Raw genomic sequence first — 19,093 nt, forward strand, 5'->3', positions numbered from 1 at the left:
GGGGGTCCCTGGGCCTGAGAAGGGAAGAAAAGGAGTTTAATATGGCTATTAAATGTGACTAAACCCAGTGAGCACAAGACGTAATTTCGCCGTTGAAATATGGTTGAAATCGGGTTGAAATGAGGTCTGAACGTCTAAGACCTCATTTCAACGTCTTTTCAACCGTCTAAAAATAGGATGAAACATCAACGTGCCAGAAAACGTCAATTTGTTGATAAATGTGTCATGTTGTAACGTAAGGTTGAAAGAGAGACGATATTAACGTTAAGATTTTCATAATAATTAATGAACTGGTCGGCGAAATTTGGTCTACGCGAAGACGTGATTTCAACGTATTTAATATTTCACTTAAAACTTCAGAAATATGAAACTACGGACTGCGTGCTGTTAATAAGATGCGTTTAAGACATAATAATGCGGGCAGGTTCAAACATTACTTGTAAACACGTGACTCCGCTCACATCTGTAACGCGCATGCGCGAGTTCTTAGACGCCTGCAGAGCTCCGAGCGGACGAGGCGAAGTTACGGCAGCAGAGCGACATGAACGGGCTGATAGAACCACGACTACCGGCTCCACTGCTCTGTAAGTACGCGAGTGTTTGAATGAAGCACACCTGGAACTATAACCGGGTGTTTTACTTGTGCTGCCCACCCGATACGGGAAAGACGGCCCTTTTTGTTAAGCGAGTTAGAGTTAGCGCAGGTAGTTTGCTAGTTAGCATGCTAGCTTGCAGCATGCTAGCGTGCAGCATGATGGACCAAAAGTAAATATCCCAGAATATTTTTTGTGTGTTTGGTGTTGCTAATACGTACCCATAAATATTATTGCATTTCACATTGAAAATACGTTTTTAAAGCAATGGGGGCTAAATACAGATTGCAAGGGTGAAGGGCTGAATTCAACAAGTTGTGCTCTGTAAACAAGAGGGCCAACACATTGTAAGTTACTGTGTGCTTAAATCATGTTACTGTGTGATATACCTGGAAATGTTACTCCAGAAATGCCATAAGTTGCAGATGAATTGTTATCTTGTTTATAATGTAATAAGTAAACAGTCTATAAATTAGGGTCCTAACACACCTGCTGCTGTTATTATTATTAGTTTATTACTGTCATCATAAACCCAAATGACCAACTTTCCTTTTTGGCAATCTTTGTGCTTTCCCTCCTCACAGGTTTCTGTGGGTGGTGGTTGCATCTGACGGAGGTTACATCTGATGGAGGTTGTCTTACACCTGACTTACTACTCTCAATATTAGAATCATTTGTGTTGTAGAAATTGGATGCACTGTACATCTTTAATCCGTTCATACTCTACACACCTACTTCTCTGCTGTTTTCCCCTCAGGTTTCTCCCAGTTGAAGGTTTTTTACATTTTGGGGGTTTTGGGACAGGATGTTGCATGTTTACAGATTGCAAAACTGAACAAAATAAAATGATTTGAATTGAATAAACATGTTGACCAGAGGAATCTGCAATTGAAGGGTGTTCTGTGCACTCTGACTCCCTTTACTCAAAGAATCCTCAAGTGAGGATGAGGGAGACGCAGCTGATTTCAGGTATACTATCCCAACTCAAGTGACTCACCGCCACATCTTGTTACAGAATCTGAAAATTACGTTCCAATGATCCAGAAAAATGGGCTAGAAACACAGAATTCTAAACTAAACTCTCGATGTTTGTTCTGCACTTTTAATTCCATAGTTTATTTCCCTGAAATATATATTTTATTTTTGTATTGTTTTTAATTAGGAAAAGTGTTGTTATATGTATAGTGTTATATTTATAATAAATGCAAATTAATAAAATAATGTGTTTGTCCTTGTTAAGGGCTGTTAACATGACAACTGTGACTAAGTATGTAACTTGTAAGTTTCCACCGAGCAATTTATCCGTTGAAACAACGTTTAAAACACGTTGCAAATTGGTTCAAAAGTGAAAGTTGTTTAAACGTCTATTCGTAGACGTTGAAAAGACGTTCACGTATAGACCCGTTTTCAACGTGATTTATAATATCGGTGGTAAACTTACAAATGTGGACGTAGTTTCTATTTAAACCTCCAAAATGATGATATGGCACACAAGAGAATAAGAAATATTACCGTATAAAAAATCACGTTGAAATGTGGTCTAAACATAGACGTCTTTTCAACGTCTACGAATAGACGTTGAAACAACTTTCACTTTTAAACCACTTTGCAACGTCTTTTCAACGTCGGGCATAGACGTCGTTTAAACGTCTTTTCAACCAAAAAATGCTCACTGGGAAACTAGACTAAAACTAATTACATAAAACTAAGTAGGATTAAAATGACTAAATGTGACTAAAACTAATATGCATTTTTCGTCTAAAGACTAAGACTAAATCAAAAATAGCTGCCAAAATTAACACTGTACCGTTGGTATCCAACCTGAAAACAGGCACATTTTCAAGTCATAACAGTGAATGTTTTGGTTGCTACTATTCCCGTCTATGTTTAAAGCCTGCACAATCCCACCTGGCCGGACGGCTAGAAATGCAGCCAAGAACCCCTGCGGCCGTCGAACAAAGCGTCCAAGAGTCAGTTGTCGTTAACCGCACGGGTGGAGCGACGCGAAATGTCATAGGTCACCAAACCTTCTCTTAAATGTCATTCACCAGCCTTATAATCAATTTCAGAAAAAAAAGGAAACGACCAATAGCTACATGATAATTCCACTTCAGCTTCATAGTGCACATCCCCAAGGTGTCACGCAGGGATAACCAGGACATCTGATGTACTGATGGCGCTGTGACTTGATTCAGCTTTACATCTCTTCAGGCCCAGAGTCTCATCAAACATGTGTAAATTGGGAAAAATCAGATGATTTGGAGGAGAGTTGCAACGGTTTTGTTGTTGTTGGGGAAAGATCATCTTTGCCGATGCACCTTCTCCCCCCCAATTATCGGATTCTTATCATTTTCACACTGAAGCATTATTACGGTTTTACCTCTCTGCTAGGGATCAGATTAACCTGTGAGGAGCAGGGTGTAAAATAAAATAAAACAATCAACTTCCTGTTTTCCCCAGGTGGCGCTATGACAAAGGTTAAAAATGATCATATGGATGTCTACAGGGTGAGAAGTTCATGCTATATGAGAAATATGGAGCAGATTAGATAAAGTATGGTTGAGTTAAAACAACTTTAATTTTTATGCTGAATGGTGGTTTTTCAAAATTGCTCCCTACACACATAGTTTAGAATTTTCTTCTGGCAACATGCAATTCTTAGAGCCTAGGTCCTCGAGATCATACTGCGCGAATTTGAAAAGAATCAGGTTTAATCCCTGGGAGGAGTTCGGTCTTTTGCAACTCTAGCAAATCACGAAAATAGGCCAAAAGGGCAGATTTTCAACGATTAATTGCAGCGCCCCCTATTCTTCAAATATTCTCAAAAAATCAGGGTGTGTTCAGGGGTTCAATGTTCACATGTGTTACAAGTTTGGTGCGGGCAGGCCAAATCATTTGGAAGTTATGACTCTTGCAAGATTAAGCCACACCCCTTGCAAAGTTCATTAGCCCATATCTTCTCAAAACAAGAAGATATCAACACGATATTGATAGGACAGGGGTAAATCGATCCAAATTTCGTGACAATCAGACATAGTGTTTAGGAGAAATGGCCAAATACGTGTTTTTCATCAAATTCAAAATGGCGGAAAATCTAGTTAAGAGCATTTGCATACCATGATTGACTTTTTTGTAGAGCATGTCCAAGAGCACATGTGTGCCACATTTCAAGTCAATCGGACATCAGGGGCGGAAACTGGCCTAGTGGGGTCCTTTTTTTACCTTTCTATGGGGCGCTATGGTGACATTTCTTCGTACCCAAATGCAAAACCCCCCAAATATCAAATTTTTCACCAGTTCTGATAAGCGTGCCAAATTTAACAACTTTTTGAATATGATAAAGGCCTCAAAAAGGGAGGACCCTAATCGTTGCGAGGACCCTAATAATAATAATTCCTTGAAATACAATAGGTTCCTCTACGACTAGTCGTTGCGAGCAGGGCTGTAGTGGAGGGTAAACGCACGTAAACGCCGTTTACGCACCTCTAGAATTTGGAAATAGCGTTTACGCACCTATAAATAGCGTTTACGCACCTATAAGTGGCGTTTACGCACCTCAAAGTTCCCTGCGCCTTGTATTCTTCCGTTGGAATAATCCGAAATAAACTTGGTGTAATTTTAAAACAGCTAACACTACATTTCCTATTGTTGAACATATAAATGCTGTAGTCTGAATCATTTTCATCTGCGCTGTATTACGGTCTGTGAGCATCCAATCAGTGCCTTGCGGCTGCAGCAGCGACACCAATCAGGATCCAGGAGGTGTGTAAACACGCTGTGGATCAGCCCAGTGGTCCCCAACCTTTCTTACCTCAGGGACCGGTTTCATGTCAGACAATATTTCGCGGACTGGTCGAGAAGGTCCGACGGGGGGGGGGTAGTAGTCGTTGTTGCGGGCGGAACGACCGACGTGAGGGAGGGGGGTGTAGTCGCGCGCTCTGTGTTCGCTGGTCGTGCACGGTAAAAGGACAAGAAAACGCCTGGTGACGCGTAGATTAGAAAACAAGTCAGTTCTCAATGTGAAAAAAAACATGCTGTATAGGCTATTTATGATAACATAGTACATGAGTGTTAAATTCAACATATTTTTTCAGGCAGTGATAGGACAGGCAATGATGCAGAGAGCACAGGGAGAGGAGAAACACCAGGTCGAGTAGAGAGAGGAGAAGCACAGAGGCCATGAACGTGTTCTGGGGTTCATGGCTCCTCTGTGCAAGGCAGGACCTGACGTGGAGGACAAGGAGGCCCTCTGGGCACTACTGTAAAAAGGAGACTCCGTATGTAGATAGTTCTTAATCTGCAATTGTGCTGTTGTGTTGACATACTTTTCTTTACGGTTTTCTTAAATTTAATAAACTACTAACATATTTATTCATTGTCATTGATTGTATATGACTTTTACTGATAACATAATGCAATATAGCCAGGACAGCCTTACAGAGTCGCGACGCTTTGTGTTGCGTTGCTTGGCATCGCGTCGAGGTCTGTATGATCACTAAATTCAGAGTTTACCCACCTCTAATTTTACCACTACAGCACTGGTTGCGAGGACCCTAATTAAAAATCTGTTGCCCACAGCCATAGGAAGACAACCCTAACCCTAACCCCTCCCCGGTGCTTCAAACACATCCACGCAACATCCAAAATACACAAAAGAATAACAAATAGGTACAAAACACAACAACTGAAAAGTAAAACAACAGCCTATTGAATACCACACCATCACATTCAGACAAGACGACTCACACGTTTTGAAAGAGCATTCCGAGTCTAGGACAAGTCTAATACTGTATCATTGTAATAACCATTTACTGAATTTTGAGGACGTCTAAAATTTAAAACCTTTCCCGAGAACAAGTATGCTGAATTTAACGGAGAGGTTCATTGAAGCAACTTCTCATCAGTGAAGAAAACCAGAACCAGGTCACCAAAACATCTACCGTAAACAATGTTTTATAATATCCAAAGTTTTGGGAATTTGGAGAAATACCTGCTTCATACATTTAGTCTTGTAATTTAAATTTAGTTTGAGACAATTATTTTATTTTTTAATTCATGATGCTGTTTTTTTTGTAATTATTCATTTTTAAATTTGAAATGCTATTTTTGTCTGACTTTGATCTTGTTGAACAGCATATTATTTGACAAAAAGTCATTAAGATTACATGATAAGTAAAAAAAAAACAATTGGCTACTACAAAAAAATATATTATGGTCCCAAATAATAAACTTAAGTAATAATTTTACCCTAAACCTAAAAGACTAGATTCATACAGAAAGCAAATAAATTTGTTGACCTGTCCCTTTAATGACACAGCAGCTACACTGAGGGTAAATATATTTAGCATTTGGTGACCGAGCAATGTTTTAAGAGTGTGACAGGCCAGGTCAGAGAGGTCGCTGTGTGGTGACCACAGACGAGCCAACCTCATTAATCGAATGAAGCTCAGGAGACTTTTAGCTTTATGATGTGTCTCCTTTGGAAAGCAACACACACACACAGACCAGCTAAAACTGATTAACAAAAAAATAAAACAACTTTTCTTCATAGCTGGCTGTTGGTTTAAATGTGAAGTGACTTAAATATTAATTCCATGAATGTCCGAATCCAATTACGGTACGCTTCCACCAAAGACATGAATTACTCAAGCATGACAACAAAGGGCGCCCAATTCTGACTTGTGTTCTTAATTGATCCCTTTCCATCTCTCCCACGCGGCAGCCCGGCCCCCCTTCCTCTGGCCTACATCGGCTCGTCGTAGTTGTAGGTGGGAGCTGCTGAGTACTGGTTCTGCTGCACGGCTCCCTGGGCAGCTCCCATTGCCGCCTGCTGGGCTGCCTGCTGGACGTGGGGGTTCTTCCAAGCCCCGCTGGCCCACTCCTCCTGGGCCTTATCCAGGCTGCCCCCCGTACCACGGTAGAAGTTGTGTACCTACAGAAGAAGTTGTTATTCAAAAAGACATTTCCTGAGGGAGTGGGGGGAAGCCTGTCAATGGTATTAAAGTTGAGCTGAAATGAAAATACTTGTTTGGGGGGACGTAAGGAATAAGGTTTTAATCGTTGTATACCCTATAGTCATTCCCATGTGGCATGCATTCTACTGAGGATGACAGGACTGTAATTTCCATAATTTGATTAGTGCGACATCTGTGCCGTGTGACAGACATCACCAGCCATGTCCAATCACACAGTACCTCTAACTGCATCCACCGTGATTCCCATGTCAGCGACTAGCATGAGTGCTAATATTATCGAGCTAGAATAATTAGCTTTTACTCAAGACACTAGGTAGCTTAGTTTGATATCTTTGAGTGGAATATAAACTCAACAGCATGATGGGTTCATAACCAACGCTAAATGGACTGGAAATGGTGAAGGAAATGTTTCAGGTCACTTAAGCTACAAGTTTATGACACAGGTTTAGTACAGTATGGAAGATTTTAATGGCAACATTACACATTGCACATTTTTGTTTAAATGAGTAGAAATGTGTCGTTACCTTAGTGAGGGCGATGAAGGACAGTATGGCCACCGCAGTAAACATGATGGTGGGAATCAACATGACCACAGCTGATCCAATGTTGGTGCTGAAGAAGGTGATGGTAGCCAGCCAGCCACTGATGGGAACAACAAGAGAGTTAGTATACCTCACACCAAAGAAAGTGGCACTCAAGCAAAAACTCATGCAAAAACTTCAAATATATGTGTATTCATTGGTTTTAAGGTAGAGGGTTCCTAACGGTGCGGCTCGTTTTGGCAAATACATTGCATTGTGTGAAAGAGGCCAGTGCATGCTGGTGAAGTTAAGGCACTTTAACATTCTCAGCACCAAAGGTCACACTCCTCACACTCGCAGTCGTATCTCAGATAAATCTGAACACTCAGATATGATAGCTGGGATTTTAGATTCAGTGTGACTTCTACTTCCCCGCGATAGCATTATCTCTCCATCGAAAAAAAAAAAAATAAAGCTGCAAAAACCTGCTTCGACATCATATAAAAAGACACATCGTATAGTAGTCCCCACAGCCGTGGTGACATGTCCCACAGGGACAGCTAATGAGCGATAATGTACTGTGTTTATAATTTTGCTGGTAACCGTATTATATTAACTTATTTTCACCTATCAAAGAACTGTGCAGTAAATTTCCCCTTTAGCGCTGGGTATGCTATAGTAAGATGTATTTATTTTAGTACTAAATGTGGACGGATTTTTGGACGGGGGGAAAGTGGACATTCCTTGGTAGAACTGGACATCCTCCTGTCCAATTTCCCCAAAAATGGCCCTCCGCTCATCTTCCTGGGTGACTTGAACATCCAGACAGAGAAGTCATCTGACCTCATACACCTACTTTCTTCTTTCGCTCTGTCACTCAGTCCCTCTCCTCCTACTCACAAAGCCGGCAATCACCTTGACTACATCTTTACTAGAAACTGCTCTACCACTAACCTCTCTGTAACTCCACTTCATGTGTCTGATCACTTCTTCATCTCTTACTCTCTATAACTAACGACCCTCCTCCATTGACTGACTCTGTACCTGTTCGTCGCAATATTCGCTCCCTCTCTCCCTCCTCCCTGGCATCCTCTGTTCTATCAGCTCTCCCTTCAACTGACTCCTTCTCACTCTTGCATCCGAACGCTGCTGCAGAGACTCTCCTCTCAACTCTTTCCTCCTCTCTAGACTCTCTCTGCCCTCTAACGACCCGACGGACTGGCAAATCTCCTCCGGCTCCGTCTCAACCGGTGCCATGAGAGCCACCATGCGAGCATCGGAAAGGAGATGGCGTAAATAAAAACGACCTGACGACCTGCTTGCATTTCAATCTCTTCTCTCCTCTTTTTCTGCTTCTATCTCTGCTGCCAAAAGCTCTTTCTACCAATCCAAAATCGAATCTTAATTTTCTAACCCCAAAAAACTCTTTTCAATCTTCTCCAAACTCCTTGAACCCCCTAGTCCTCCTCCCTCCTTCTTCCGGGTGACTTTGTCAACTACTTTACCAAGAAAATAGCTGACATACGCTCCTGTTACGTTCCAGCTCCCAAAAGGGAGGGGAACATGACAACCCACTGCTCCGGCCCACCGGTGCCGGCAAAAGGGGTATGGAGTCGCGGTGCGAGAAAAGGACAAACACCAAATACAGAACAACGCTTTTATCTAACAAAATAAATACACTTAAATAAACAATAACCTTCTGGGAAAAGGGGAGGGCTGGCCGGACCAAAACAAAGAAATAAACAAAAAGGTCCCCACCCCTAACCTGTACTAACCCCCAATTGAAAACACTCTACCTGGCACACGGTAAAGGCGCCCTAACCAAACTTACAGGTGGTGGTCTGCTCAGGTCTAAACTGGTGTTTCTAGACAGAGAAGTAAACCTAAGGGTGATGTATACCCCGGGGTAGCTCTAAATCTACTCCCCACTCCCTGTGAACAAAAGAGAAAACAAATAATTAGTCAAATGACCCAAACAAACAATTGCTCCCTTCTGCTGCTACACGTTTCCAAAAAGGAACAGAAGTTATCTAACACTAAACACAACTGAATATCTTCTCACACAGGGTACAAACCAAAGGCAACATATGTGAATATGCAGCGAGCATGCAGTGCCCGAACTGGTCCAAAACTGGGCTTTTTAAAGAGCCCAGCCAGCTGCAACCACTGACGAGGGGGGTGGCGCTCCGGGTCCCAATCCTATCTGGAAATAACACACACACACACACACACACACACACACACACACACACACAACTACAAGTAATCCCCGAATTGGAATCATTATACGAACCCAGATTTCTGGGGACGTAACAGCTCCCCTTTCTCAAACCCACCTCCTACTTCTTGCGTCCCACTGACTTCACCTCTATCGCCCTCACTTTCCTCTTTCACCCCCTGTCTCCTAACCAAATTCTTACCCTAGTAAGTCCAACCACCTGCCCTCTTGACCCCATTCCATCACATCTTCTACAATCTTATCGCACCTGACCGTCTTCCTTTCCTCACCTGTCTCATCAACAACACTCTGTTATCTGGCGGTTTTCCCAATTCTCTGAAGGAGGCAAGAGTTAACCCTCTCCTGAAGAAACCTACCCTCATCCCTTCTGAAGAGAACAACTACCAACTGGTCTCTCTTCTTCCCTTTCTGTCTTGAAAGTGCGACCTTTAACCAACTCTCCTCCTATCTCCATCATAACAACCTCCTTGACGCCCACCAGTCAGGCTTCAAGGCCATTCCACTCTCCTTGCTGTCTCAGAGCAACTCCACACTGCTAGAGCCGCCTCTCTCTCCTCTGTCCTCATCCTTCTGGACCTCTCTGCTGCATTCAACACAGTCAACCACCAGATCCTTATTTCCTCCCTTCAGGAACTTGGTGTCTCAGGCTCTGCTCTCTCCCTTCTCTCGTCCTACCTCGACGGCTGCACCTACCGGGTAACCTGGCGAGGATTGGTGTCGGAACCTTGTCCTCTTACTACTGGAGTTCCTCAGGGTTCCGTCCTGGGTCCCTCCTCGTCTCGCTCTACACCAACTCTCTCGGCGCTGTCATTCACTCGTACGGCTTCTCCTACCATAGCTATGCCGATGACACCCAATGGTCAAACCCTACATCCCAACGCGCACTCTCCGCTCTGCATCTGATAAACTGCTCGTCCCTCCCTCACTGAGAGCAAAACACTCGACTAGATCTCGACTCTTTGCCGTCCTGCTCCTAAATCGTGGAACGAGCTCTCTGAAGACACCAGGACCACAGAGAGCCTTCACATCTTCTGCCGCAAACTAAAGACACACCTCTTCAGACTCTACCTCCACTAAAAGACTAACAAATTGTAGCACTTAAATTGTACTTGTAACGTCACTCATCTATAGCAAATTTTAAATTGGCTTATTTGAGGAAATTGCACTTTCTTGTTTCTTGTTCTTCTGAGTTTGTACCCTATGGTTGAATGCACTTATTGTAAGTCGCTTTGGATAAAAGCGTCAGCTAAATGACATGTAATGTAATGTATATATCTGCAGAAACATAACCAATATAAATGCTTGCATACAAGAAAAATGTGAAAGGGAATCTTGTCCTAGGATTGCAGTCACTTAATCTTAACTCAACTGAACATAATTGTATCTTCCATCATAATAAAAAATCCATATACATTTAAGACAAATAGTGCTTTTATTTGTCACCCATCTGTATTCACGCTTTATATCAAACATATCTGTGTTTGTCGAAGCGCTTACCACACACCCCAGCCTGGAATGCCAACAGTCTGGATAATACTGACCACCACCTGCGCCATGAAGACGAAGAAGAAAGCCATGAAATTGAAAGAGCTGTCCGTCCTGAATGAAGAGAATAAAAAAACATCAGAGCTGATGTGATCCAGAAGAACAGCAGGTAAAACATGTCGAGTCCGCTCACTTGAAGGCCTTGTAGATGGGCCTGAACCAGCACACGTAGGAGCAAGGTGTGAAGAGGATGAGCCACAGGATGGCCATGCCGAAGTTGGTTGCTCCACCGCCTCCACACATCCACGCCAGACAGCCGATCAGATTGACGGCCAGTGTAGCGCTGTTGACTGTCGACGTTGCAGAGAAGGAGCGAGGATAACCGAAACAAGACAGATTGAAGACAAAAGCCTCCATGATGAATATCCCACAATATACTCATTATTCAGCAGGAATGACTCACTCTAGATCTCAGCGACAACTCAACAAGAAGTTCAATACCATACTAAAACAATAATGTAGCACACACAGCACACAGTTTGTGTCCTACACTTTGTTGAGACTAATCTACTTTTATATCAGACTTACATTCCTGTTTTCAAGTGGCAGAACCCATGTGGTCAGGAAAAAGATACCATGATGCTCACATAAATGCTTTTTGACAGATTAGTACACTGTTATCACAATCAAGAGCTGTTTTTGTTACTTATAGATCTGGTGTATGTCAAAAATGTTGACTAAAGTTGCTGGGAGCCTGGTCATGTCTTCAAACGGTTCCTTTTCTGCAGATGAACTGATCCGATGATCAAAATCCACTCAAGCTCCCGTTATAGATTTGTAAAGATGTTTTTCTATTTTTGAAATAGCAAATGTATCAAACTAGGGCTGCAACAGCGAATCGATAAAATCGATTAAAATCGATTAAAATCGAAGTCCCAAGTCGAAGTGTCCCTGAGCAAGACACCTAACCCCTAATTGCTTCCTGTGCAAAAAATGTAAAAAGCCAAAAAGCCATGGGTTACAAATGTAATGTAAGTCGCTTTGGATTGGACCTGTAATGTAATGTAATGGATAACAGCGTCAGCAACATGACCTGTAATGTATAACCTAAATGATATTCTCTGTGACTAGTCGATCTGAGTGTGATGTTTAGTTCTCATTAAACAAATGAAAACACAGAGGAAACCCTGAGGACAGGTTAACAGTTTATACTGCAATGCCGGAAACCCACATGAAACATGAGTTGCAGTAAAAAATGCATGCAATACTGTACTTCACCTCAGCAGTCTACACAAACTTTTACTGCAGCTATACTCACAGATCCATAGGTAGTAGAGCCTTTTGCACATGGTACGATGTTGGTCTGGGATCTCATTGAAGTCTTGATAAAAACATGGCCTGAGGGGGATGAATCGAGGCAGAGGAGGGAAGTTGTTTTCTAGAACACAAAGACACGGTTCACAGAAATCAAGACAGCTGTGTGAAGGATTATAAATGGGTCGTTTTTTTGTGCACAGTCTGACATGCACAGTGTGAAGATGAACAGAAAGAAAAGAGCTTACCTGCCATGATGACCGTTCAGTTGTCGCCTCCACTTGTTAGACACAGACACAGATCTCAACTGTCTTGAAAATGAAACTGCAGAGAAATAACAGAGCTGTTTTATGAAGTGCATCATCACTCACTCACCCTGCTCTCCTTGTGGGAAACAGGGCCACAATCCTCCATTGGCCTCACTGTGGATGCATGCACACCCTTCACTGAAATAAAATACTTTAAATGCCTGCATGATTTTGTTAGAGGAGTTGCCATGGCCCTTTGCCGTATCCATGTCTGACAGAGCACCATTCATTAAATTGACAAATGAACATGTTTGCTTGCTCACATATTACAGCTGTGTAATCCGCGATTGGGGGAGGGGGGCAGTGTGGCCTCTCTTGCTTTTTAAAATGTAGGCTATTCATAACCTAAAGCTATGGACGCAATGTAGGCCTACAGAATATACCGATTGGCACATGTATGACAAATATGCTTGCCTCGTGGATAATAAAGCACCAGATAGTAGTGGGTTACTGTAAAGCACATTGTAATGCATGTGATGGTGGATGGGGAGCATGTAGCTCTGAAGGACATCTTCCTGCCACACAATAAAGCAACCTGTGCCAATAAAATAACAGTCTGATCCCGGTCGATCCACATGCATTACGAGCCTTAAACGCTCCGCGGTGACTGCTCGGTTTTTCCGCCAGTGGCAGTGATGCTGCAGCGGGGCACAGTGCATCGTGATCACGGAGGAACGTCCTTCAGCCTGCACCTCACGGTGCGTCGGTGCTTCCTCTTCGAGCGGGTCGAACCCAAACTCCGCACAATGCACCATGGAGAATACAACGTTTTGGTGGTGGGGTTTTCATGAATCTAGAATCGGGTTTATTTTATTTATTTTAACAGCCTACATTCACCCCTCTCCCACACCCTTTCGCGCCCGAAAATGAATGGAAAAGCATTGATTAACGATTTACCTTCGTTCCAGTCAGTAAGTCAGTCAGTCAATATATGGATTCACCAGCATTAAAACGCGTTCGAGTAAAACGACCAGATCTGCAGCAGCTACGACAGCGTTGCGGTATTCCTGAAATGACGGGCTTGGGAGTAAGAGGTGGCCATGTGACGTCAAACCTTTTCTTTGTGTAACAGGTCTAAGTAAATATGTAAATCTTTTTTTGTTTTCAATTGTGTTTGGTTCAAGTTACTGTGTTTTATTTCTCCAAAATCCTTTTTCTGTCCTGTATATAATTAGCTTTGGTATTAGGAGTTATATTATTTTGTGTAACAGCACCCTCTTGGGTAGAGTGTATTGTTTGACTGGCATTGCGTGCCCTCGTCAGTCTGCTCACCGGTGGTTGAGGGGAGGTTACTGGTTGTGTATGGAGAAGAATCACGTCCATGTTTTTATTTGATTTCTGCAGAATAAAGTGCCTAAGGGAAGGTCAGCGTCCTGTTATTAGTGCACCTGAACACAACGCAGTAGTCGGCGAGGCACAGACTACATTTTCACACATCTCTCCTCTCCCCATCCGCTGGTTTTACCCATCTGAGCAACACCAAGGCCTAGAAAACTAGAGGTTTTGTTGCTTGCCGCATCTGACCAATCAGAAATCAGGAATATGTATACACAGGGTTCGAACGGTCATGGAAAACCTGGAAAAGTCATGGAATTTCAAAATGGTCATTTCCAGGCCTGGAAAAGTCATGGAAAGAAATAAAATCCTAAAAGTTTTGGAAAAGTCATGGACATTTGTTATATTTCTATGGTCGTGTGGTTAATTTAAGATTACGTTTGAAATCATTCATATGGTTTTAAAGAGAGGCAGGACAAATAATTCGCACCGCGGCTGTGTAAACGCGCCTTAACTGAAAAGTTCGGTAGCTCAGGAATCATCCAGTGTCAGGAAAGTGTAGATTTAACCGTGGTTGGCTACATATGGAAAAGTGCATCTCATGAGTTACGACAAACAAAGACCCGGGACGAGCAGAATGTAAGTAATGTGGAGGCGGAACATTATATATTTTAAACACGGGAGAGCGGCATTAACGAGCCGTGCTAAAGGAAGCAGCGCCGCTGCTAGCGAAGCTACTACAGAAACCCATCAGAGGGCGACTTCTAGCGAAGCCACCATGCCGAGCAGCACGTCTCTCTCTTCGCTACGTGCGCTGCCCGTCTGCTAGCAGCAGTTCCAAGTTGTAAACAGAGGGCGTGGCGGCGTTGCTTCGGTGTTCTTTGTCATTGAGCCGTATTAAGCTGCAGACACGTGCCTTCATTTTCCTCCTCGAATGACAGGGGATCATTGGATTCTTTTCGTTTTGTGTTTATTTTATGCTGCAATGCGTCAACATAATATACAATTACTACATTCTGTCACACAGCAGATAAACGATATGCTCTTGTGCCTAATGCAGCTCTTCTGTGTTGCACCTACTGCAATCGCGACGTAAATACATGGAGACACACAAGGAGCGCCAATCCAATATAAATGCGTAAAATACAAGTTACATATCTTTAGTTCCTGCCCAATGACCATAAATTAAATGATTAATATTCCCAAAATTCCAATGAAGTAATACATACACTTCCGGCTCTTACAGAGACTGTATGTCTACTGTAAACTGTTAACAGTTCATGTATTGTCCATAATTTGAAGTAAAATAATGAAAAACAAGTATTGTTTTAGGCACTGTTTAGGCACCGGTATGTTTTATAAGTATCGTTTTAGCACTGGTATCAGGAAACCCCCAAAAGATACTCATCCATAGTGGATAATTGTATAATTATAACATCTTGAGACCGAATTGAATGGTGGGGAAAACACTGTATGCTTTGGTATTCTCATTGTTAGTTTAAATACTACATTTTCTCACTTTTTCATGTATACACTGAGATTTCATACTCATTTGGCCATGGAAATTGTGTTTGAAGTCATGGAAAAGTCATGGAAAAGTCATGGAAATCCACTGGTCAAAATGTGTATGAACCCTGTATACATGGCCCCCCCCTGATGCTTTCCACGGTGCTGAAACTCAATAAGGGCTTTACACATTAGGATCTGATTGGCCGCCTGTTATCACATTATCAAATATATCAGGCTACTATACAAATATCAGAGAAAAGAGAGGGTGTTATACTAGAATACCCAGTGAGCACAAGACGTAATTCCAACTTTGAAATCGGGTTGAAATGAGGTCTGAACGTCTAAGACCTCATTTCAACGTCTTTTCAACCGGCTAAAAAGTGGATGAAACATCAACGTGCCAAAAAACGACAATTTGTTTATAAGTGTGTCATGTTGTAATGTAAGGTTGAAAGAGAGATGATATTAACATTAAGATTTTCATAATAATTGGTGAAATTTGGTTTACGCGAAGATGTGATTTCAACATATTTAATATTTCACTTAAAACGTCATAAATATGAAACTACAGACTGTGTGTTGTTAATAAGATGCTTTTAAGACATAATAATTCGGGAAGTTTTAAACATTACTTTGCGCCTTGTATTCTAATGTTGGAATAATCCTAAATAAATTTGGTCTCATTTTAAAACACTCTAAGACTGCGTTTCATATTGTTGAACATATAAACGCTGTAGTCTGAATAATTTTCATCTGCACTGTTTGGTCTGTGACCCTCCGATCAGTGCCGTGCGGCTGCGGCGGCTCCACCAATCAGGATGTAAACACAGACACATTGTGGATCCGCCCTCCTGTTCGGATGGGTTCATTAGTTACGTTGACTTTTGGAGCTTTCTCTTAAGCAGGGGAAGTGTTAACTTGCAGGATGCCTTTTTTCATATTACACGGTTCAGGCAACTGTGGCAATTCAGTGGCAAATCAGTGGCAAGAAGAATAAAATGAGACGCAGAGATCCCTACTCTTTCCGTAAGAAGTTAATGTTGTTGTGCGTTCCTATTTGCCGTTGTGTTTTGCACTTTAGGGCCACCGTATTAAGAAAATGAAGGCCTCTGAAAACAGGCCCAGGCTGTTACATCACTGAGGGATCAAATCCATATTTAAGATGGGGGATGAGGACAAAGAACAGTTTAAACACAGGTCAGATCAAAACATGTTTTGAAGAACTTCAAATGTGCCACCAGGTCGAAAAATATTTTGAAAAAAAAGGCCAACCACAAAGGTAGGTTAATGTTATAAAACACAGGGCGAGAATGAGCGTGCGAGGTTGAGTGTGCAGTACAAATTCCACAACTGTCCTTTATTCACTGTAAAAACTGGGATTGGCGTTAATTAATATCTACTAAATAAATAATAGTAATTATTACATAATAAAAGAGAGAGCAGAATTTAATAAATGCTGCTTATTTATTAATTACATGTTACTTAAATTTGCTTGAGTAAAATCAGCTGTGAATCACTGTGTAGACTTAAATTCGAAGGTCTGTGAGAGCAAGATGACCCCCTTCCACAAACACAGCTGCAAACCCTAAATCTTTCTATCTCTCCATCTCAGGGTCAACCACTGAGACCTGGCTTTTAGCACAAGACAATTGTTTACAGAATGTTTTTACCACTACATGCATCTCACAATTCCCCCTTTTGATCTCTTCAGAGATCACCCCAATCTCTGGAGGACGTCTGCTGGATCCGCCTCCTCATCGTGTCTTGAATTGAGAAAGATAGAACAGAGAAGAGGATAGTTATACACTTATTCTTGGTCTTCTTGGTTGTAGACAGTCGACACAGATCACCATGCTCTAGGTGTCTGTCGGTCAACTGTCCGTTGAGAGTGCGTTTGGGGACCCTCCGGTGCCCGTTGCCACCTCTTGCTCCTGATCTTTCAGGACGTCCTGGCGAGTGCAAGCTGGTTCCTCTGCGGTGGCGCACTGGCTCCTGTGGTACCAGGTATCACCTTGTCCTCTCAGCCTCACTGCATGTGAGGTTCTTTCCTCCACCTGGTACGGTCTGGCTTGCATACTCACCTGGCGGAGTTCCCGGGTTGGGCCTAAGCTTCAGGCCGGCACTGGGTCCAGGGAACTGTCTCCCGGTGGTCAGTTCGTACGGGGTGAAACCTGTTTTGCAGCTTGGTCTGCTGCCTGGTTTTCCTTGGCCACCATACTGTTGGTGTTCTCGTGTCCTTTGCACTTAATATTAGCCACGGTGCTCGGTAGAACCAAAGCTGCCGCCAGATAATCGGTTTTCCTTCAGCCGTCAGAAAACCTGCTCTTAACCACCGTCCCAGCTCCACATGAGCTGCTCCTACTGCATACGCCGATTCAGTATAGATGTTTACTTCCTTCCCTTCTGCCAGCTGTAATACTCTTATCAATGCAAAGTACCTCAGCTCTTTGAGCTGACTGACTTCCCTGGATCCTTTCTGCTTCCAGAACCTCTGTCCCTGCTCCATGGCTTCTGACTACCGCGTATCCCGACTGCAACCCCTTCTGTGGATGTCTAAAGCAGCTGCCATCAGTGAACAATTGCCAATCAGAGTGTATCAGTGGTGTGCCTTTTAAGTCTGTTCGCACTTTTGCTTCCAGTTCCACCTTATATTCACACTGAATATAAGGTTTGGAGCTTATAACAGCTTACTCAGCCTTCTTAATGACGTCATCGTAAAAGTTTGTGAATTTACGTAAGCTACTATGCTGTGTGTTGTTAGCACATGTAGTGGATGGCCCATGACAATGTGTGCTGTTTTCATTACAAGCTTTGCGACCCCTGCTGCGTGTTGTGTGCATTTATGGTGTCGTTTTTCCATGTTATCCAACATGACACTGCTATTGTCAAGTGTCTCACTTTTGTGAGGTTCAAACTGCCGCTCCCCACTTGAAAGGGCAACTTGCTAAGAAGTGTAGACTGGATTCCACTCAATGACCAAGATTCGGACTTCTTTGCTTTCTTGCTTTTTATTAAAATTGTCCTGATCAAACCAGGTGAAAAACCTTGAAATACAAACACGAATGGAAGGTCAAAGAAATATAACCCAAGAAACCATAATCAATTCACATACCCAACATCACATACTTAATTTATAATCTACTGGAAATTAACCTCAAAATAAGTAGAAAGACAACCCAAATTTAAAGTATCCCAAGACCAAATTAAATACATTTTTAAAACACTATTTAATGATGATTTTAACCTTATAAACTTTAGCAGCTTTTAACTCCAGTGAATACACACAAATCAATTTTTATCCAATTACTTTTAGCTTGAATACTTTTTAAAACACACATTTCATTAAATATATAACATTTTATCTTGCATTTGATGGCATAACTAGTCAACCACTCAAAAGCTCACCGGCTCCTTCTTCAGTCTTTGCAAGCTTTATTCCTGCAGTCTCCTCTTTCCAAGCTCTTCAATATCGCTTTCTCACACTGCTCGCTCTTCACTGTCCTGTGAGTGAGTGCCTCCAACCCCCCTGATCTCCAGATCATTTCCACCTGGTGCATTCAAATCTCCGCCTCCAGCCTGGGAGACACACCTAAACCTGCCTCTCAGCCAGAGAGGGGCTCGGTCTGCAACTCAACTCAACAGCTATACAGAACCACCTTTCTTTTACCACCCCCCTTTTTCTGAAACAAAACCCCATTAACAACCCCTGTTGTTTCAGAAACATCCAGGTAAAACGGCACGCCGTAATCCGGTACTGCGAGGTCCGCGGCCTGTGCCAGTTCTGTTTTTAGCTTGATAAACGCCACCTCTGCCCCTTGGTCCCATTCGAGATCAGCAGTGAGATTTCGCATCCCTTTCTCGTTTACCTTCGCAC

The 19,093-nt window shown here is 42.5% G+C and overlaps 1 protein-coding gene and 1 long non-coding RNA gene across 2 annotated transcripts; one reads left to right on the forward strand and one right to left on the reverse strand.

Moving 5' to 3' along the window:
* Window positions 1-488: 488 nt before the first annotated feature.
* On the forward strand, window positions 489-1,470 carry LOC144390894 (uncharacterized). The gene is made up of 2 exons (XR_013454708.1): window positions 489-584; window positions 1,178-1,470. It is a non-coding gene; the product is annotated as an uncharacterized LOC144390894 (long non-coding RNA).
* A 3,137-nt stretch (window positions 1,471-4,607) lies between these two features.
* On the reverse strand, window positions 4,608-13,479 carry LOC120812779 (secretory carrier-associated membrane protein 5-like). Its single transcript, XM_040168982.2, has 7 exons — window positions 13,333-13,479; window positions 12,376-12,451; window positions 12,132-12,251; window positions 11,007-11,163; window positions 10,826-10,927; window positions 7,093-7,210; window positions 4,608-6,525 (listed from the first exon to the last, which is right to left on the reverse strand). Exons 2-7 carry the CDS (start codon window positions 12,380-12,382, stop codon window positions 6,337-6,339), a joined length of 693 nt encoding a protein of 230 aa, XP_040024916.1. The 5' UTR covers window positions 12,383-12,451; window positions 13,333-13,479; the 3' UTR covers window positions 4,608-6,336.
* Window positions 13,480-19,093: the final 5,614 nt, after the last annotated feature.

The sequence above is a fragment of the Gasterosteus aculeatus genome, chromosome Y (genome assembly GCF_964276395.1).
Source record: "Gasterosteus aculeatus chromosome Y, fGasAcu3.hap1.1, whole genome shotgun sequence".
NCBI lineage: Eukaryota > Metazoa > Chordata > Actinopteri > Perciformes > Gasterosteidae > Gasterosteus > Gasterosteus aculeatus.